General features: G+C 37.3%; 1 protein-coding gene across 2 annotated transcripts in view; it reads left to right on the top strand.

Moving 5' to 3' along the window:
- CHN1 (chimerin 1) overlaps window positions 1–23367 on the top strand; it is a 177242-nt gene that overhangs the window by 88534 nt on the left and 65341 nt on the right. For both annotated transcript variants that reach the window (XM_065881173.1, XM_065881174.1), the window contains exon 7: window positions 951–1239. In XM_065881173.1, coding sequence (XP_065737245.1) covers window positions 951–1239 — 289 coding nt within the window. The remainder of the gene's footprint in view (window positions 1–950; window positions 1240–23367) is intronic.

Here is a 23367-nt window from a genome sequence, read left to right as displayed (position 1 = left end):
TGTTTAGTTTTAAATTAGGCTCACTCAGAGCTAGCTTCTAGAGACTGTGACTTGGCCCTTGGTGCCTTTTGGCATCAGCTTTTATTAAAGTCAGTGCATGTTCTTGTCTTTGTCATCTTGGAAGGACGCTGATGCTAGTCATGCCAACTTGGATCCATTTCCAAGGTTTGCTGCAGGAAGCAAAATACTGAAATTATCATAAAAGTAAATCATTCTTCAGGTTTTTAAAAATGTCACTGAAAGATGACTCGAAAGTGAGAACAGAATTTCTAGAGTTTAATAGTTGATAACTTATATGCCCTATATATATTGCAAGCATATCTTGCCCAAACTCAACAAGCAGACAGAAGAATGACTGTGTCAGAGGGAAGAGCAAGTCCTTGACCCATGGCTAGAAATAGCAAAAGTGTGTTTCTGTGCCATCCTGCTCTACTGTATGACTCAGGTTCTGGAATCAGCTCTACTTTAAATGATTGCTGGCATCACACTCAGGTGAGCCCTAAAGGGAGCTTTCCCATTGAAAGACATGAATGTTGGGGTCTGAAGTACCTTGAATACTTTTATTGATCAACTTGGAGAGAACATGCTAATATAGAAATTTCATATATTATGTAGTTGACCAGTTGATTGTTGAATGTGTTCTAATAGTATATGAGGTTTATTTTCCCCTGTTTTTTCTACAGCATAATGAAGTGGCTTAAAAAAGATGAATAAGAGCAAGGTTTTCCTTCTAGGGTAGGCATGCTTTTGGCTAGTTATCCCTAGTTGTTGCAGATTCATTCTTTGTGTTCAAAAGTGTAATTTTCCATATTCCAGACGACTCATAGAGATTAGCCACAGTTTATTTAAACAAAGAAGACACACACAAAGCAATAGTTTTAAATATTTTTTCAGAAAGAATTCACTTGCTTACTTTTCTTAAAAACATCTTTCCCATTTCATTGAGGCAGATTTGGAAGTCAAACCAGAAACTTCAGGCTCTACTACGATGGAAAGCACTTTGTTGGGGAGAAGCGCTTTGAGTCCATCCACGATCTGGTGACTGATGGATTGATTACTCTCTATATTGAAACCAAGGCAGCAGAATACATTGCCAAGATGACGATAAACCCAATTTATGAGCACATAGGATACACAACCTTAAACAGAGAGCCAGCATACCAAAAACATATGCCAGTCCCGAAAGAGACACTTGATGAGAAAGATTCTACAGGCCAGGATGGGGTATCAGAGAAAAGGGTAAGCTACCATGAAACCACACTTTGTCTTCTTCTGTTTGGGGTCCTTATAAGAAAGCCATTATTGCCAGAAGAAATTGACTTCTCCACAGTGCTTTGGAAAGGATATGCATTTTCCTTAATGTCTAGTTTCTGTGATGCTGAGCTTTGATATATCTAATTCTTGTTCACTTAAAATATGTCAGGTATATTTTTGTACTCCTGATTATTTCCTATTGTATCAGTTTCACAGTTTTAAAAATTTGTTGGAAAAATGACTCCTAGTAAAGAAGTTCAGGGGTTTTGGTCAGAAGCATAACTTACACTAGCTATATTACATAAAGAATTAAGGGGGTCACATTATCTATCAAACTTACTTTGTTTCCCTTAAAGATAATTTACTTTATGAAAGTTCTGTTCTTTAGCAAATTGATAGATAATATGTATTCTCAAATACACATGATTAAATTCAGTCTGTCAATAACTGTTATACTGTTCTGAGAATCAGTCAGTCTTGAGTAACAGGAGAATTTATCTCTTTATGGACTTATGAAGTAACTGAATCCGGAAGATATACTTTTCTTTAATTATGAAAGACAGTTTAAGTTTTTCATTTATCATATTTTAATTGTAATGTGTTTAAGGTTAACATCAGAAGTTTTAATTCCTTGGCATTAAGATAATTTTACTTTGAAAATTGTCCCGAGCCTCCCTTTCATCCCCCAAGAAAAAGTGAGAATTTTCTCATGTTTCATATTGTGTGGGATTTAGTTGGGATAATTTTATGTATTTTAATTGTAATTGTGTTAGCTAATTCTTATATTCTCGAGTATCTTAAGTTGCTATATTAAAGAAATGTAGTATTATATAGTCATTTGAGCTTGATTCTGTCACCAAATAGATTGGTGCTCAAATTCTATCATTTTACCAGTTGAGTGACTTCATCAAGTTACAGAGATTCTGTGCGTTAATGTTCTTATTTGTAAAATTGTAATAACAATCAACTTCTGAGGATTGAATGAGATAGTATGTATAAAATAATCAAAGAGGGCTTTGCACAAAGTAAACACTCAATATGAGTTTGGTGGTAATGTTACTGTGACAGTCATATTACCTCATGGTAGCATCCTAAAATACTTCCCATTATCTTGGAGTATTTAGGTACAGAATGGAAATTTCAGATGTTCATTGTTCATTTCAAATTTTAGTTTCTGACAGATCTTACTTAGAGTGGCATTTTGTGGCTCTAGAGAAACCAACATTTTAAGTCTGTAGCAAATAGTTTTTCATACACTTAAAGTTGTTAGGAACTACACATCTTTTTTGGAAGTAACCAGAATTTAGAGTCCTAAATGCATGCTGTATTTAATATTGTTCTTTTCAATCTAGTTCCCATTTTCTCACTTTTGGTTATTTTTCATTCATGGCATTTTTCAGTAATGCTTGTATTTAAATACCTAATACTGATATTATATGTTACGAAGATGTGCCTTGAATATTCTAAGTTAACATCTGTGAAATATTTTTTTAAATACGTACCTGTGAGTCTTTCAAATTTGATCAACCTAATGATAACCTTTGCTAATGTGTTCTGTATACATTTTTGTACATTAAGGGACTCAAGCTACAGACACTTAGCTATTTAACGTTGGGCTAGTCATTTAACCTCACAGGGCCTTAGTTGTCCCTCCTACAAAATGAAAATAAATATTCACAGAGGCAAGAGACTGAGGTAGCTAGTGCCTAGAGGACGCTTTTAACTCTGGGATCCATGATGCCCTATGTATTCTGGCAACATTACCTGTTAAATTACCTGGATTTTTTTGTGCTGAAGGCCAGTGACATAGAGTGAAGTAGCTAGCCCAGAAAGTGTTTCTCTTCAGCAAGCCTTGATTAAGAATCATCTCTTAAAAACTACTCTTTGCTTTAAACTGCATGCATCTTAAATCTAGTTGGCTTAAAATCTACTCACTCAAAACTAGATTTATTTTATTTACAGGTGTCATCCAACAGGACAGGGATGATGACCTGTTCAACAGCTTGAAACATTGATTCCCTGTCACAGTGGATGACATTTGTAAGTAAAGACAATCATGTTTAACTGATTTAAGATACCTACTGACACAAGTGTGGTTTAATAAATATTTTACTGGGTCCTGCATAGCTGAATCCCCTCTCATTCATCAGTCCTTTTCCTCAGAGGCAAAAAGTGTTGGCTTTGCAGGAGCTAGTATGCTGTTGTGGAAAGGATAGTAGCGTTGGAATTAAGAGCTAGGTTCTACTACAGGCATTGATTTTTCTGTGTCACTTTCTTTTTCACTTCTCTGTCACTTTTCAGTCTCTCTGTGGAGACTGTTTCCCACCTTTAAATAGGAGGGCTTTGGACTAGATGACATCCAAGGTCTGGTTTTTATAGTCTGTGATCCGTCAGGGAGTACAGGTTTTGTAGGAGAGAGAACACAGCACGAGGAAGAGCACTGAGGTGGGGTCTAGAAAGGAGAAATCTGTTTTTTTTTTATCTACTAAGTGTATGACCTTGGGACAATCCCCTAGCCTGTCTGGACTTCACTTCCTCCATATATAAGACAAGGGGTTTTCTACAAAACATTAATTTTACAGGATTTTAATAAATACTTACTGCAAAAAGGGTTCTGTGCTCAAATAGGCTTGATAAAAATTAAGTTTTTTTAAAAAAACGTAACCATTTCTTTTCCGTAGGCTTCTCAGCTTTGCTAATGCCTAATGTGCATTACGACTCTCAAAAGTGCTCCCAAACTTATCTGAATCACCTCGCCACTATTCAGAACATTTTGGGAAAGTAATGTTTCACGAAACCAACTTTGGGAAATTTTGAACCAGATGATCTCTTAAGGTCTTTCCTTGTTCTAAAATCTAGGGATGAGAATTCTACACGTATTTTTTTTTCAGTCCTTAAGGTATAAGTTGAGTGTCTGAGCTTTTGTGGAAGGTTGGCAGGTTTTATGGCCATAAAGTTTTTTTGCCACAGAAAGTGAATCCTGAAGACTCTTTGTTGTCCCTAGGAAATCTGGTGGCCTGTTGTGCGGGGAAAAAATTTTTTTCCAAGAGTTATCTGTGTCATTTTTCTCATTAACTATTTTTTTTAAGATTTTTTTTATGTGGACCATTTTTTTAAAAGTCTTTATTGAATTTGTTACAATATTGCTTCTGTTTTATGTTTTGGTTTTTTGGCCACGAGGCATGGTATCTTAGCTCCCCAACCTTAGCTCGGCAACCAGGGATCGAACCTGCACACCCTGCATTGGAAAGTGAAGTCTTAACCACTGGACCGCCAGGGAAGTCCCTCTCATTAACTATTAAAGTTGCTTCTTCAGCTTCAATATCAATTAGAAACTTGTGTGTGTGTGTGTGTGAATGCTTTTTTCAAAACATTCTTCTCTTGTTTACTCATAAAATTTGTTGTGATTCCTAATCGTAAATCAAAGAATCATGGAGTTGGAAGGGGCCTTCAAGGTTACCATGTTTCAGAAACAATTTAAGCATACCCTCTGATGTTGAAATTCCTTCTTTGATATCCCTCTCTCTCTTTTTTTTTTTAACATCTTTATTGGAGTATAATTGCTCTACAGTCAATTAGGAACTTTAAATGTCTCTCAACATTTTTGAAAATATTTTTTAATCATGAAGCTGTAGCATGTTGAAAAGCCAGACTTCCTTCTCTTCTAGAACAGCTTACCTTTGGCAGTCTAGATTGGCCAAGAGCCCAACTTTTATTAGTTAATTTTTAAAAATTTATCTTAGAACTGTATTTGAATAGTTTCTTCCAAGTAGTGAATATAGTACATTTGCTTCAACACATACTGGACCTATGGCAGGATGCAATGGTTTTATGATAATTTTACACTTATTAGTAACATAACTTTAAATCTGCCAAAACCATGCTTTTGAAAATGTCTCACGTGACTGTTAGCAATATAAACTGTCAAATAAAATATATAATTTACATTTCAGAAACCATACTGTGAGTCAGAACTCTGACTCTAGCCAAAGCCTCTTTACTTTCACACTTAGTCCTCCAAGCTCCAAACCTGTCTCACGTGTAAGAATGGCCTGTGATGGCGAGGGGCGGCAACATCAGCTTGTTGGTTTTATGGAAGTTCACCAAGCTAAATAAGCTACGTGTGTCTATGTGTGTGTGTATATATGTTTTGTTGCCCTGGAAGTTTGGAATGAATGCAATTCTTGGCATATTTTCATATTAATTTATTCTTACGGAGTTTCCTGTACATTTAAATTTCATTTATCAAAGACTTCTTTGGGGATCGCCAGACTGCATATGTATTGAAAAGCCTTGTGAAACTTGAAGTTGAAATGAAAGCCCTGTCAAAAACTGCCATAACTACTGGAATTCTTTGGTTACCTCCATAAAATGACAGGAGTCTTCGTCCCTGTCAAAGGAGCACGGGCTGTCTGTCTGCTAATTGTCTTAGTCTCCCACAAAGCCACTCTTCTAAATGTTTTTACTTTGCTTAAAAATACATATAACACATTTTCTGTTTCTGTATCATCTCAATGTAGAAATCAGCAAGAAAAATACTTAAATTTAATCATTATAAAAATAACAATACCAGAGGAGTGGGTAGCATGAAGCAGTCTGAAGAGAACTGTGTTTGGTTTCTGGATTTTGTGTTTTCCCAGTCTTTTGGGCCTTTTTTTTCTCCTTCCTTGTTCCTCCCCAAGCTGTGCTCCTCTTGTTCTCCTTAACTCTGCCTTTATCCACATCCATCTCTCTTGCCCTTTGTCAGATTTACCTGCCCAAGTCTCTCTCCTCTGTGACTTGTTCAAGGTTAGGATCAGTTGTTCAGGGTGAACAGGCCCTTAGAGAACTGCTAGATGTGCCCGAGTTCACTTATTTGTATTAAAAAATCAATTTAGTAATTTATGAGGAGACTACAACTTCCATACAGAACTTCTAATAGTGGGTTTGTCCTCCTCTGTAACTGTCCTTCTTAAGAAATCAAATACAGTTTTAAAAAAAAGAAAAGCCTACATGGTCAGTACATAAGTATATATTAGTCTTTGTGTTCTTAGCAAGCCCTTAACCACCCTGGGTCTCAGTTTGCCTCATCTCTAAAATAAGGTCTATGGATTCCATTGCACTGGTGGTTATGAGTATTAATGAGATTTTGTAAAGTGGCCTTCCTTGTATGTGATGCATTATTGCACTCTAGGCTCAGAGCGATCACCAACCAGATGTCCCTTCATGGGTCTCAGTACTGTTCCCCCGCCTTTGCTAGAGACAGCATATTCAGGTTTCTCTTCAAGATCTGTCTTTTCAGTGCTTCAGTTGCCCTCTGCGTTCACAAGATAACATCAAAAGGTTCCTACTTGCGTCATCAAAAAGTGGAGTTTCTCTTAACAAAGACTGTGATACCTCTAATTGTGTCCAATTAAGAAGCATGTGTCTTTGCCCAATAATGTGCTAATGACTTTTAAGGCTAAAATATGTTATTTGCCTGTCATATTTACATTTTAGTATTGACCAGTATTTTAACTCTACTTCCCCTAATTGTAAGACAAGTAAAGCCTTCTGGTCCTCTTCCTGTCAGTGAACTATTATTGAACCTGCACTCCTTGTTGAGACTGTTAGGATCTCTCAAATCTCCCCTAACTTATAAATCTGCTTATTCTCTTAACTCTAGCTGGGTAAACCCTCTCCTTCCTTTGCCTTAATGTCTTCACACTTTATTTTCTAAGTAGTCTTTCACGAGCTATCTATATAAAGAAATTCTGTTAGTCAAAAGTTATCTTGGAACTTAAGCAAGTTAAGAGCACAGCAGAATATCATCCCCATTTCTTCTTTGGTTTCCATGAACTAAGTCATCTCCTGTCAAAATCAATTGCATTTAATTCAACCTCCTATTTGTAAGGAAACAAGCCAGGCTCTGGAAGTAAGAAAAGATGTACAAGATTTAAGCCCTGCCTCAAAGAGCTTATATTTTAATGTTTTCATTGTTTCTGCCCTATTTAACACAGACATCCTGATAGCAAGAGGCAAGCCACCTGTATAATCTATGTAATATTACAGGTGTTCATCAAATATTAAGTTGGACTTACTCTGATTTGAGCTTGCTACTATAATAGCCCAACAGATCACAGGAAACGCTTTTGTAGATAAGAATGCTAATTTTTCAGAATCATGAATCAGAAATTAATATGACATTCTGGCATCTACCCCGGTTTCAAAGGCTTTAATCCCTCAATATTGTTTCACTTCTGAATCAGCACCTTGAGTTTTACATAAACAGTTGTTGACTAAATGAACAAATTACTATATTTTATGAATTCAGCCAAATCCAAGGCCCTAATATAATTCAGTCCTAAGACTGAGAAAGAAAAGTATACTAATTCAACTTGATACTCTGTATTTTTCCCTTTAAGAGCTAAGAATCTTTAGAATGTCCCTGTGAGGCAGGGAGGGCCATTCCTTTTTCCACAGATATACCATTTGAGTTACAGAGAAATTATCTTTGTAATATGCAATAGTTTGTGAAGGGTGGTGGGTAGCTGCACCTCCTTAGGGATATGCTCAAAGAAGCCAACGTGGCAGAGGGCATCTCCCCAAACTTACATTGTCAGTAGTGTGTCAGGACAACCTAGACCCCATCAGAGGATCATACTTGAAGTGATTAATGAAGACTCAAATGGGGCCCAGGAAATTGTTTGCATGAATCTCAGCTGTCCTTGCATCTTATCACCCACAGAAAGGATTAGTAATTGAAAGCCATTAGGGAAAACCAGATGGAAAGAGGAAGATGGAAGATAAACATCAGTTCCTCAGCTCCAAAGAACCAGGCCAACGGAAGACCAAATCGTAATTTTCCAAGCCAGCCACAGTTTTGGAAGATTTCTGTATATAAACCAATTAAATAAATAACTCTTAATTTACTGGTTTGAGGGTTGGAAAAGGAAGCTGTTAGAAATTCTTTCATAGTTGCTATTTCAGAGCCTTTAGCATTTTGGTGGGAAAATAATCATCGATGGCAAGATCCCCATCCATTAACTTTGTGAAACAGAAATAAACTCTAGTGGCTTTATGATGGTAATAGCATTTTGGGGTCCCAAGCAAGTAGAGACTAGCAAGCAATAATCTGGCCTTCCATGTTGCTCACAAGCTAACTTTGTGGGCAATTCTAAAAGAATCAGCTCTCTAGTTTTAGTAAATCCTTACATTAGGTCTTATGCTTAATGACTTGGATCTATAATTTTCATCTTCTGCTTTTTGCTCCATATTTCCCCCTTATATTTGGAGTCATTTCTCTTTCCCCCTAATATTTAGATCTCTCAGAGACTGATAAGTCAAAGCCATGCCCTGAGCCTTTTCGTAAGTTATGAAAACTTAATGGTATTTTTTTTTTTCTTTTTTTTTTGCGGTACGCGGGCCTCTCACTGTTGTGGCCCCTCCCGTTGCGGAGCACAGGCTCCGGACGCGCAGGCTCAGCGGCCATGGCTCACGGGCCCAGCCGCTCCACGGCATGTGGGATCCTCCGGGACCAGACCGGGGCACGAACCCGTGTCCCCTGCATCGGCAGGCGGACTCTCAACCACTGTGCCACCAGGGAAGCCCAACTTAATGGTTTTATCTGGCCTCATAAGTTAGTCCTGAACTCTTCTTGGGTTTCCTTCAAGTTACTATAACTGGTCAAAAATGTTCAAACCTGAACTTTATATTGCAATAATTAGATTCTTTCAGTAAGAAATTATAGACATCTCTAGTGGCTACTATTTGTACCCTTATTTATATGTCTCCTTTTAAGTTTAGTGCTGCTACATTATTTTCACTGTGGTTTGTTCAGTAACTTGGATGAATCAGCCCTGTTATCCTCTATTTCCTTAGCTTCTGAAACCATCCAGTGAAAATCCACTGATGCTGTAGGTTTGCTGATGACCTATTTTACATTATTAAATTTTACATCTCATACAGCTTAAACATTTTCCTTGATAATTTCTAAGTTACTATACTTATTTACCAGCAGTGTTTGATAAAAGTTCACCTTTGCTGTAAAATTTCCCTCCAAAAGCAGAAGCTTTTATATAAGCTGCAGATTGTTTAGCACCTTGTTAAGAGATTTATACCTCCCTTCCTTTTGCGTACGCAGCAGGAAGAGATCCCTGATTGTGGATATAGGTTGCTTCATAACTTTAGAATGATTTTGGGCTGCTGCCCGAGTTCATAGTAAGGAAGAAACTGGTGCCCTATCCCTTGAGAAAGTTCTGTTTTTCTATATAGCGGGGAAAACTCTACAAATGAGCCCATACCTGTTTATAGGCTTGTTTTCCGAGAATTCTTTATAAGTGAAATTTATTGAGTATAATTTACATACAGTAAAATGTATACAGTTACAGGTACAGTTTGATGAGCTTTGACAAATGTATGCACCTGTGTAACCACCACGTACAATCAAATATAAAACATTTCATTACTCCAGAAAGTTCCCTAGTGCCCCTTTGTAGAAAATCCCACCTCTTACCCCCTGCCTAAGGCAACTACTGCTTAGATTTCCATCTGACAAGAAATTTGTTTAATGGTTGATATGACAGGTGACATCCTATTTAATGTTTTAACTTTCTATATTTATAGCACTTCTGACCTCCATCTTTTTTCTTCTTATTTATTATAAACACATCATCTTAATATCTTTAAATACCTATCTTCATTATTCCTGATTTTAGATGCAAAATTTCTCAGGTCATGTATTTTTAGGGAAATACGAGCAACAAAGGAATTGTTGGTATGTAGTAGTGCTCGCAAAATACTATAACTTGTTGAAGTTAAGCCCTATCACTGGACTCTTCACTTTTTAATCTGTAATAAGGACTTTAATAAATTTGGGTGCACAATGAAAGAGGGTTCTTAGGTGCAGGGAGAGAGATCTGCTGGGGTCCTGGACCTGAGCCAGAAGAACTCAGTCAGCCCTCCTTTAATCACTGGCTGTTCTCCTTGCCATTCCTTTCTGACCTGGGCTAGGTCCCATGGCAGGGTGTTAGTCACGGTCAAGTTGATGGAAAAGAAGGGTATCCCCTGCTCTCTGAATGTGAACTGTTACTACATGGTACCAGGTATCACAATGAGAAAAACTACCATTTCTGCTTCATCCTCCCAGTCTACTCCAAGGGAAAAAGGCATTCTTTGTGGCAATGATATGATTCCAGAATTCCTTGTGGAACACCACTAAAGCATTTTTTTTTCAGCTTCACTGAGACCACTAAAGCATTTATATTTCTCTCCCTATAATCCTTGAAAGCATGCAGGTGCAAGCCACTCAAGAATCCTGTAGTCCAGAGTTCTCTGCCCAGTCCCAGGTGAAGAGTGACATTCTCTGTGTAACAAGCTCCCATGGGAGGACTATGGGTCATATAAAATTCCTGGAGAAATGGTTATAACTTTTCTCCTGTCTCCCTCAAAAAAGCCTATTGGAATGTGAGTGAATGAGAAAACAGTGGAAAACAATAAGAACATAAAAATCCCACCAAATCCTACTATTGACGGATAACATAACCCATAATATTCTGCTGTTTATCCTTCTAGAGTGTGTGTGTGTGTGTGTGTGTGTGTGTGCGCGCATGCACACACACACGTGAGAGAGCGAGAGCACACACCAAGCTTGTGTATCATTTACAGTTACCCAGTTCTAAATTAACAAAGCTTTTTGAGAGGAAAGGATTTCCGTAAGTTCCATCTGCAGTGTACACAGAGGGACTTAGTTGGAATTATTATTTAAACCAGAACTATTTTGCTATCTTGTGGATGTAACATTCTAATTACCACTTATTTCAGTGTGAATAGTACATTTCCACTGTTTCCTTTTAGATAAAGCCCCCTCACCAAAATGCGTTTGCCTAATTAACGATTATGACAGATACTTTTATTTGGAAGCAGTGTTCATAGTTATTGCAAAGGGGCTGATTTTTTTTCATATTTTTAAATTCATAGTGATATTGGATTGTAAACAAAGGATTTTAATCTTTCACTTTGAGTTTCATACAAAAATATTATAAACTTTTAAGCTAAATTAATTTTTTTGCTCTAGGACAGAATGCATAAATAATAATGGATCTTTAACATTTGATCTGGTCTTAAACCATAAAAGAAATTCTGTACCCCTCTGGGCTAGTGTTTGGTCATAGCTTTGGAGCAGTCCACAGCATCTAGTTCAAATGCTCTCTTTAGGCTACTCCTTTTCTCTCTTAATTCCTTATTTTTTGAGATTTGTTTTCCACAAAGATCCACCTTTACTCCTCAAATAAAAGCACTTCAAAAGGAGCTTTGATTATCACATGTTGTCTCCTATTTATTCAGTCATTCCCACACACACCCCCAAAACAATTTTTTTTAATTGGGCATTCCTTGGGAAAGATCAGGATCGTCATCTTATGACTTTAAGTAATGATGTCACTTTCAGCATGTCATCAACCTCTCTGAGCCTCAGTTGTGAAATGAAGGACTCAGCTTCACATATGTCATTCAGGTCCCTTCTAGCTGTCACCCATAAATTTTCGTTAACCCTCAAGAGGTTTCTCAGACTTAAGATTCTGTACTTCTGAGAACTTATTATTTAAGAAGTAGAACAGACTGAAAACATGCAGATTTAAAAAAATTTTTTATTTTATATTATAGTATGGTTGATTTACAATGTTATGTTAGTTTCAGGTGCACAGCAAAGTGATTTAGTTATACATACACACATATCTATTCTTTTTCAGATTCTTTTCCCATATAGTTTATTGCAGAGTATTGAGTAGAGTTCGCTATGCTATACACTAGGTCCTTCTTGATTATCTGTTTTATATATAGTAGTGTGCATATGTTAATACCAACCTCCTAATTTATTCCTACCCCCATCTTGACCCTTTGGTAACCATGTTTGTTTTCTAAGTCTGTGAGTCTATTTCTGGTTTGTAAATCAGTTCATTTGTATCATTTTTTAGATTCCACATACAAGTGACATCATAATATTTGTCTTTCTCTGTCTGACTTACTTCACTAGGTATGATAACCTCTAGGTCCATCCATGTTGCTGCAGATGGCATTGTTTCATTTTTTATGGCTGAGTAATATTCCATTTGTGTGTGTGTGTGTGTGTGTGTGTGTGTGTGTGTGTGTATAAATATATATATACCACATCTTCTTTATCCATTCATCTGTTGATGGACATTTACGTTGCTTCCATGTCTTGGCTATTGTAAATAGTGCTGTAATGAACATTAAGGTATGTGTATCTTTTCAAAGTATGGTTTTCTGCAGATATATGCCCAGAAGTGGGATTGCTGGGTCATATGGTAACTCTATTTTTAGTTTTTTAAGGAACCTCCATACTGTTCTCCATAGTGGCTGTACCAATTTACATTCCCACCAACAGTGTAGGAGGGTTCCCTTTTGTCCACACCCTCTCCAGGATTTATTGTTTGTAGACTTTTTGATTATGGACATTCTGACTGGTGTGAGGTGATACCTCATTGTAGTTTTGATTTGCATTTCTCTAATAATTATCAATGTTGAGCATCTTTTCATGTGCTTTTTGGCCATCTGTATGTCTTCTTTGGAGAAATGTCTATTTAGATCTGCAAATTTTTCTATTGGGTTATTTGCTTTTTTTTTAACATCTTTATTGGAGTATAATTGCGTTTCAATGTTGTGTTAGTTTCTGATGTATAACAAAGTGAATCAGCTATATGTATACATATATCCCCATATGCCCTCCCTCTTGCATCTCCCTCCCACCCTCCCTATCCCACCCCTCTAGGTGGTCACAAAGCACTGAGCTGATCTCCCTGTGCTATGTAGCTGCTTCCCACTAGCTATCTGTTTTACATTTGGTAGTGTATATATGTCAGTGCTACTCGCTCACTTCGTCCAGCTTACCCCTCCCACTCCCGGACCTCAAGTCCATTCTCTATGTCTGCGTCTTTATTCCTGCCCCTAGGTTCATCAGAACCGTTTCTTTTTTATTATTCCATATATATGTGTTAGCATGCGGTATTTGTTTTTCTGACTTACTTCACTCTGTATGACAGACTCTAAATCCATCCACCTCACTACAAGTAGTTCAATTTTGTTTCTCTTTATGGCTGAGTAATATTCCATTGTATATATGTGCCACATCTTCTTTATCCACTCATCTGTCAGTGGACACTTAGGTTGCTTCCATGTCCTGGCTGTTGTAAATAGAGCTGCAATGAGCATTGTGGTGCATGTCTCTTTTTGAATTATGGTTTTCTCAGGGTATATGCCCAGTAGTGGGATTGCTGGGTCATATGGTAGTTCTATTTTTCGTTTTTTAAGGAACCTCCATGCTGTTCGCCATAGTGGCTGTATCAGTTTACATACCCACTAACAGTGCAAGAGGGTTCCCTTTTCTCGACACCCTCTCCAGAATTTATTGTTTGTATTTTTTTTTTTGATGATAGCCATTCTGAATGGTGTGAGGTGATACATCATTGTAGTTTTGATTTGCATTTCTCTAATGATTAGTGATGTTGAGCATCCTTTCATGTGTTTGTTGGCAGTCTGTATATCTTCTTTCAAGAAATGTCTATTTAGGTCTTCTACCCATTTTTGTATTGGGTTGTTTGGGTGTTTTTTGATACTGAGCTGCATGAACTGCTTGTATATTTTGGAGATCAATCCTTTGTCAGTTGCTTCGTTTGTAAATCTTTTCTACCATTCTGAGGGCTATCTTTTTGTCTAGTATATGGTATCCTTTGCTGTGAAAAAGCTTTTAAGTTTCATTAGGTCCCATTTGTTTATTTTTGGGTTTATTTCCATTTCTCTAGGAGGTGGGTCAAAAAGGGTCTTGCTGTGATTTATGTCATAGAGTGTTCTGCCTTTGTTTTCCTCTAAGAGTTTTGTGTTGTCTGGCCTTACATTTAGGTCTTGAATGCATTTTGAGTTTATTTTTGTGTATGGTGTTAGGAAGTGTTCTAATTTCATTCTTTTACATGGAGCAGTCCAGTTTTCCCAGCACCACTTATTGAAGAGGCTGTCTTTTTTCCATTGTATACTCTTGCCTCCTTTATCAAAGATAAGGTGACCATATGTGCATGGGTTTATCGCTGGACTTGTTATCTTGTTCCATTGATCTATATTTCTGTTTTTGTGCCAGTACCATACTGTCTTGATTACTGTAGCTTTGTAGTATAGTCTCAAGTCACGGAATATATATATATATTATAGTAGACTATATAGATTATTATATAGACTATATAGTATAGTCTCAAGTCACGGAATATATATCTGACACATATTTCTCCTTTTTCTTTCTCAAGGTTGCTTTGGTTATTCGAGGTCTTTTGTGTTTCCATACAAATTGTGAAATTTTTTGTCCTAGTTCTGTGAAAAATGCCATTGGTAGTTTGATAGGGATTGCAGTGAATCTGTAGATTGCTTTGGGTAGTATAGTCGTTTTCACAATGTTGATTCTTCCAATCCAAGAACATGGTATATCTCTCCATCTGTTTGTATCATCTTTAATTTCTTTCATCAGTGTCTTATAGTTTGTCTCCTTAGGAAGGTTTATTCCTAGGTATTTTATTATTTTTGTTGCAGTGGTAAATGGGAGTGTTTCCTTAATTTCTCTTTCAGATTTTTTTGTCATTAGCGTATAGGAATGCAAGAGATTTCTGTGCATTAATTTTGTATCCTGCTACTTTACCAAATTCATTGATTAACTGTAGTTGTTTTCTGGTAGCATCTTTAGGATTCTTTATGTATAGTATCATGTCATCTGCAAACAGTGACAGTCTTACTTCTTCTTTTCCAATTTGGATTCCTATTGTTTCTTTTTCTTCTCTGATTGCCATGGCTAAAACTTCCGAAACTACGTTGAATAATAGTGGCAAGAGTGGGCAACCGTGTCTTGTTCCTGATCTTAGAGGAAATGGTTTCAGTTTTTCACCATTGACAACGATGTTGGCTGTGGGTTTGTCATATATGGCCTGTATTATGTAGAGGTAGGTTCACTCTATGCCTACTTTCTGGAGAGTTTTGTTGAATTTTGTCGAAAGTTTTTTCTGCATCTATTGAGATTATCACACGGTTTTTATTCTTCAGTTTGTTAATATGGTGTATCACACTGATTGATTTGCATATACAGAAGTTCCTTGCATTCCTGGGATAAACCCCGCTTGATCATGGTGTATGATCCTTTTAATGTGCTGTTGGATTCTGTTTGCTAGTATTTTGTTGAGGAATTTTTCATCTATGTTCATCAGAGATATTGGCCTGTGGTTTTCTTTTTTTGTGACATCTTTGTCTGCTTTTGGTATCAGGGTGATGGTGGCCTCGTAGAATGAGTTTGGGAGTGTTCCTCCCTCTGCTATATTTTGGAAGAGTTTGAGAAGGATAGGTGTTAGCTCTTCTCTAAATGTTTGATAGAATTCACCTGGGAAGCCATCTGGTCCTCAGCTTTTGTTTGTTAGAAGATTTTTAATCACTGATTAAACTGATTTTTAATCAGTTTTAGTTTCAGTGCTTGTGATCTGTCTGTTTATATTTTCTGTATCTTCCTGGTTCAGTCTTGAAGGTTGTGCTTTTCTAAGAATTTGTCCATTTCTTCCAGGTTGTCCATTTTATTAGCATATAGTTGCTTGTAGTAATCTCTCATGATCCTTTGTATTTCTGCAATGTCAGTTGTTGTTCTCCTTTTTCATTTCTTATTCTATTGATTTGAATCTTCTCCCTTCTTTTCTTGATGAGTATAGCTAATGGTTTATCAATTTTGTTTCTCTTCTCAAAGAACCAGCTTTTAGTTTTATTGATCTTTGCTGTTGTTTCCTTCATTTCTTTTTCATTTATTTCTGATCTGATCTTTATTATTTCCTTCCTTCTGCAAACTTTGGGGTTTTTTTCTTCTTTCTCTAATTGCTTTAGATGTAAGGTTAGGTTGTTTATTTGAGATGTTTCTTGTTTCTTGAGGTAGGGTTGTATTGCTATAAACTTCCCTCTTAGAACTGCTTTTGCTGCATCCCATAGGTTTTGGCTTGTTGTGTTTTCATTGTGATTTGTTTCTAGGTATTTTTTGATTTCCTCTTTGATTTCTTCAGTGATCTCTTGGTTATTTAGTAGTGTATTGTTTAGCCTCCATGTGTTTGTATTTTTTACAGTTTTTTTCCTGTAATTGACATCTAGTCTCATAGCATTGTGGTTGGAAAAGATACTTGATATGATTTCAGTTTTCTTAAATTTACCAAGGCTTGATTTGTGACCCAAGATATGATCTATCCCGGAGAGTGTTCGGTGAGCACTTGAGAAGAAAGTGTATTCTGTCGTTTTTGGATGGAATGTGCTATAAATATCAATTAAGTCCATCTTGTTTAATGTATCATTTAATGCTTGTGTTTCCTTTTTTATTTTCATTTTGGATGATCTGTCTATTGGTGTAAGTGGGGTGTTAAAGTCCCCTACTATTATTGTGTTACTGTCAATTTCCCCTTTTAAGGCTGTTAGCATTTGCCTTATGTATTGAGGTGCTCCTGTGTTGGGTGCATAAATATTTACAATTGTTATATCTTCTTCTTGGATTGATCCCTTGATCGTTATGTAGTGTCCTTTTTTGTCTCTTGTAATAGTCTTTATTTTAAAGTCTATTTTGTCTAATATGAGAATTGCTACTCCAGCTTTCTTTTGATTTCCACTTGCATGGAATATCTTTTTCCATCCGCTCCCTTTCAGTCTGTATGTGTCCCAAGATCTGAAGTGGGTCTTTTGTAGACAGCATACATACAGGTCTTGTTTTTGTATCCATTCAGCCAGTCTGTGTCCTTTGGTTGGAGCATTTAATCCATGTACATTTAAGGAAATTATTGATATGTATGTTCTTATTACCATTTTCTTAATTGTTTTGGGTTTGTTTTTGTAGGTCCTTTTCTTCACTTGTGTTTCCCAGTTAGAGAAGTTCCTTTAGCATTTGTTGTAAAGCTGGTTTGGTGTGCCGAATTCTCTTAGCTTTTGCTTGTCTGTAAAGGTTTTAATTTCTCTGTCAAATCTGAATGAGATCCTTGCTGGGTAGAGTTATCTTGGTTGTAGGTTTTTCCCTTTCATCACTTTCAATATGTCCTGCCTCTCCCTTCTGGCTTGCAGAGTTTCTGCTGAAACACCAGCTGTTAACATTTTGGGGATTCCCTTGTATGTTATTTGTTGCTTTTCCCTTGCTGCGTTTAATATTTTTTCTTTGTATTTAATTTTTGATAGTTTGATTAATATGTGTCTTTGCGTGTTTCTCCTTGGATTTATCCTGTATGGGACTCTCTGTGCTTCCTGGACTTGACTATTTCCTTTCTCATATTAGGGAAGTTTTCAACTATAATCTCTTTAAATATTTTCTCAGACCCTTTCTTTTTCTCTTCTTCTGGGACCCCTATGATTTGAATGTTGGTGTGTTTAATGTTGTCCAGAGGTCTCTTAGACTGTCCTTAATTCTTTTCATTATTTTTTCTTTATTCTGCTCTGTGGTAGTTATTTCCACTATTTTATCTTCCAGGTCACTTATCCGTTCTTCTGCCTCAGTTATTCTGCTATTGATTCCTTCTAGAGAATTTTAAATTTCATTTATTGTGTTGTTCTTCATTGTTTGTTCACTCTTTAGTTCTTGTAGGTCCTTGTTAATTGTTTCTTGTATTTTCTCCATTCTATTTCCAAGATTTTGGATCATCTTTACTATCATTACTCTGAATTCTTTTCCAGGTAGACTGACTATTTCCTCTTCATTTGTTTGGTCTGGTGGGTTTTTACCTTGCTCCTTCATCTGACACATATTTCTGTCTTCTCATTTTGTTTAACTTACTGTGTTTGGAGTCTCTTTTTCACAGGTTCGTAATTCCCATTGTTTTTGGTGTCTGCCCCCAGTGGATGAGGTTGGTTCAGTGGCTAGTGTAGGCTTCCTGGTGGTGGGGACTGGTGCCTGTGTTCTGGTGGTTGGGGCTTGATCTTGTCTTTCTGGTGGGCAGGGCCGTGTCCAGCGGTGTGTTTTGGGGAGTCTGTGAACTTAGTCTGATTTTAGGCAGCCACTCTGCTAAATAGGTGGGGTTGTGTTCCTGTCTTGCTAGTTATTTGGCATGGCGCGTCCAGCACTGGAGCTTGTTGGCCGTTGGGTGGAGCTGTGTCTTAGTGTTGTGATGGAGATCTCTGGGAGAGCTTTCGCCGATTGATATTATGTGGGGCTAGGAGGTCTCTGGTAGTTCAGTCTCCTGAACTAGGCTCTTCCACTTTGGAGGCTCAGGCCTGACACTAGGCCGGAGCACCAAGACCCTGTCAGCCACACGGCCAGGTCCGGGATTTTGCCTTTTGGGAAGTCTTGCCTTTCGGGAAGTCTGAGGTCTTCTGCCAGCATTCAGTAGGTCTTCTGCAGGAGTTGTTCCACATGAGATGTATTTTTGATGTATTTATGGGGAGGAAGGTGATGTCTTACCCCTCTGCCATCTTGAAGGTCCCCCTACAATAGGAAACTCCACTGAAGACACCAACCCCCTCAAGAACTAGAAGTACATAGGCATTTTTTCAGAGGGTTTGCAACTTGGTTTTTTTTTCCTTTTCCTTTGTGCTTTGTCTAGTTTCACTTATTCACAGGGTACCTCATGCAGAGGCCTCGCACCCAGCAGTTCAGATTAGAGTGCCTAGTGAGAAATGGCTGCACTGCCACCTCAGCTCGGTGGGTTGAGCCCTGTGCAGAAGCACTGCCCTGACACTGCAGCTCAAGATGGCGGTGGAAGGCCTGGGTTGTTTGTTTTTTTTCTGCATGAGCTGTTTGTGTATTTCGGATTTAATCCCTTGTTGGTCACATCGTTTGCAAACATTTTATCCCATTCTGTGGCTTTTCTTTTCATTTTGTTTATGGTTTCCTTTGCTGTGCAAAAGCTTTTAAGTTTAAACATGCACATTTAATTATAGGCTTGACTCTGCTGCTGACTAGGATTTTAAGTCTTTGAGCTGGTCATATAATTTTTTTTGGCCTCAGGAAATTGAAGGTCTCCTCTTACTCCTCAGTATAGATCCTCTAAAAGTTGTAAAACTAAGAATAATAACAGTAGTAACTAACATTTATTGAACCTCTTTATGTGAGAAAGTCAGCTAAGTACTTTACCGGATTATCTCCTTTAATCTTTGTAACAATCCTTTTGAGAGTAGGTATTATACTAACATGGGTATCTTTGGGGATGATAGGTTTATGGTGAGTTATCAAGGGATTCTATGGGTGTGTTTTAATAGTGCGTCCTTTATTTTTAAATATGAAATCACGGAGGACAACCAGACCCTTCCACAAGATGCCCTTTGGTGTCATTGTGGAGACTGAACACTGGACTGTGTTAGTATTTAGACTAAGTGGATCACTGTATTTTGAGTAATTGGCTTACTCAAAAGAGAGAAGTTAAAACATCCTGGAATCTGTCCAAAGGAAGTTGCAGCATAGTTCAGATGGACCCTTCACCCATTGAGGCATGCCACTCTAGAACTGCAACTCTTATGTTCAGTGTTTAAAATAAACCCTTATCAAATATTAAAAGAAGATTCCAGATTACAGAATAAGAAAGCCTATGTTCAAATTTTAAATATAAAAAACTAAAACTATCTTTTCCTATAATGTAGCTTAGTTCTCTAATGGTTGCTTGTATCAAATGCTACCCTCCCTTCTTTAAGTACCACAGAAGTGTACAAATCCAAATAGTCTTGTTCCTTTCATAGGGACAACAACAACACAAATAAATAAGAAAGGATTTACACTTATGCAATGGTGTAAATTATACATAAATGTGCAAAGCTGCCAATGATTCAGCATGTATATTTTCTTTCTTTCTTTCTTTCTTTTTCTTTCTTTCTTTCTTTCTTTCTTTTTAATCTGTAGGCTTCTTTATAAAAATTTATTTGTTTATTTATTTTTGGCTGCATTGGTTCTTCCTTGCCACATACGGGCTTTCTTTAGTTGCGGCAAGTAAGGGCTACTCTTTGTCACGGTGCACAGGCTTCTTATTGCGATGGCCTCTCGTTGCGGAAAACAGGCTCCAGGCGCGTGGACGTTGGTAGTTGTGGCACGTGGGCTCAGCAGTTGTGGCACACGGGCTTAGTTGCTCCGCGGCATGTGGGATCTTTCCAGACCAGGGCTCGAACCCGTGTCCCTTGCACTGGCAGGCGGCTTCTTAACCACTGTGCCACCAGACAGACCCACAGCATGTGTATTTTATTTAATTTATTTTTTTATGTGGGTGAATAATTATTTTATTTTATTTTTTTATCATCTTTATTGGAGTATAATTGCTTTAAAATGGTGTGTTAGTTTCTACTGTATCACAAAGTGAATCAGCTATACATATACATACATCCCCATATCCCCTCCCTCTTGCATCTCCCTCCCACCCTCCCTTATCCCACCCCTCTAGGTGGTCACAAAGCACCGAGCTGATCTCCCTGTGCTATGCAGCTGCTTCCCACTAGCTATCTGTTTTACATTTGGAGGTGTATATATGTCCATGCCACTCTCTCACTTCATCCCATTTTACCCTTCCCCCAACCATGTCCTCCTGTCCCCATGCCTAGGGGCAGGACAGGAATAAAGACGCAGACGTAGAGAATGGACTTGAGCATGTGTATTTTAAATTGCAGTACACTTAATAGAATGAGATCTGGATTAATTTCTTTAAAGTTTTTACAATGGAACCATATTAAACGATTAACGTAATTTATCTGAGTATTAATGATATATAATGGTAACTAAGATTTATAATATAATAAAGCATGTGTATGCTTATATGTATATAATATAAAGCATATTTATAATAATATAAATTAATTATATTTAAGACGTCAGCACACTTACACATTTTCAATAGTTGACTTAAATTTAGGTTGACATCTTCAGGTTTTCATCATTTCAGTCTTCAGAGTGCTTATTAGCATTTTATTGTCAAAGTTGAAGCTTAGTTAGCTCTTTGAAACTGACAAAAGACCTCTGAGTTGACAGTCATCTCCTAAATAAACAAGATTTTGAAGGCAGTTGAAGTGTCTTTCAAATCAGTACTCCAGAGACTATATGTAAAACTTACTGAAGAGAGTTTATTATGATTTAGAGGCAAAAAGAAAAATAAACAAAAAACCCTCTCAGCTTTTTAACGCAATTCAAGTTTACCATTTTTCATGGTATCTCTCAGAAGTAGGGAAACCAATAACAATGAATAAAGATTTGCTTCAGAACTATAAAAGGAAAAAATCAAAGATACTATTACTAATGTTAGTACTTTTGAGAAATAAAATAATGAAGAAAATTTTTAAAAATAACTTTAATGTAAAATAAACTTTTGGGAAAGTTCTAAAATATGCAGTCATAGCGGCATGGATGTATATACACTACCAGACGTAAAATAGATAGCTAGTGGGAAACAGCCGCATAGCACAGGGAGATCAGCTCGGTGCTTTGTGACCACCTAGAGGGGTGGGATAGGGAGGGTGGGAGGGAGACGCAAGAGGGAGGAGATATGGGGATATATGTATATGTATAGCTGATTCACTTTGCTATACAGTAGAAACTAACGCAACATCGTAAAGCAATTATACTCCAATAAAGATGTTTAAAAAATAATAAATAAAAGAACATATGCAGTCATGAATAGTTTTTTTATTAAAGGGCCAAGTCAGATCAGTGCGCTCACCAATTATGCTTTATATACAATAGAGATACCTGCAGAAATTTTGATTCAGTAGAATCAACACAGGGCCCAGACATCTATTACTATAATTGTCTTTCTGTGTGTATGTGTGAGATCCTGTTGTAAAGGTTACAACTAATGGATTAGATCCATGATTCTCAAACTTTTTGGACTTAGATCCCTTTACACTTTAAAAATTGTTGAAGAGGGCTTCCCTGGTGGCACAGTGGTTGAGAGTCCGCCTGCCGATGCAGGGGACACGGATTCGTGCCCCGGTCTGGGAAGATCCCACATGCTGTTGGAGCGGCTGGGCCCGTGAGCCATGGCCACTGAGCCTGCGCATCCGGAGCCTGTGCTCCGCAACGGGAGAGGCCACAACAGTGAGAGGCCCGCGTACCAGAAAAAAAAAATTATTGAAGATCTCAAAAGAACTTTTATGTATGTGAGTTATATCTGTGATATTTACTATCTTGTAAATTAAAAGATTTTTTTAAATACCTATTAATTCATTTTAAAAACAATAATAAACCCATTACATGTTAACATACTAGCATTATTATTAAGATAACCATATTTTATGAAACATATAGAAGGGTGGCATTTATACATTTCTGTAAATCTCTTTAATGTATGTCTTAATATTAAGAAAACTGGATTCTTGTAAATGCTTGTGTGCATTCAGTCTCTGGTAGTATCTTATTTTGGTTGAAGTATATGAAGAAAATCTGACCTCATACAAATACACATTTGGTAAAGAGTATCTTAAGAGACTTTTCAGATAATTTGTTTTTTGTTTTTGTTTTTGTTTTTGTTTTTGCGTTATGCAGGCCTCTCACTGTTGTGGCCTCTCCCATTGCGGAGCATAGGCTCCGGACACGCAGGCTCAGCGGCCATGGCTCACGGGCCTAGCTGCTCCGTGGCATGTGGGATCTTCCTGGACCGGGGCACGAACCCGTGTCCCTTGCATCGGCAGGCGGACTCTCAACCACTGCGCCACCAGGGAAGCCCCTTTACAGATAATTTGGATATTTCTCTTTGCTATCACACCAAAACTGGTTAAGTGGTAGTTTCTTGAATACTACTTGCAATGTAGAATCTAAAATGTTATAAATAAGCATTTCGTATTCTGTTACACTAAAATCCATTGGTCTGTCTTGAACTCTGAATGGATCTTTCAACTGTGCATTATTCTGTAACATCATCCATTGGTCATTTGGAAAATATTGGTTCAGTGAGTTATTTAGGTCTTTCAAACATTGAAACATTTCTGTAAATGATGAAAAAAATCACATTTGTTAGTATCATCATTAATTTCATCAGAAAACTCATCTAAGTAGTGGGAAGCTGTCGCATTCAGGGTGGCAGATACAGAATTTCCAAAATTCTTATTTTCACTTGAAAGTTTGGATTTTATCACTCACTGGCAGTTATTTTCCTTCAGGTGGCAGGCTCAAGTTTGTTCATTTTTGAGCAAATGCCC

The sequence above is a fragment of the Phocoena phocoena genome, chromosome 7, assembly GCF_963924675.1.
Source record: "Phocoena phocoena chromosome 7, mPhoPho1.1, whole genome shotgun sequence".
Classification (NCBI taxonomy): Eukaryota; Metazoa; Chordata; class Mammalia; order Artiodactyla; family Phocoenidae; genus Phocoena; species Phocoena phocoena.
The sequence above is the reverse complement of the archived record's forward strand: the minus strand, read 5'-3'. Positions and strand labels throughout refer to the sequence as shown.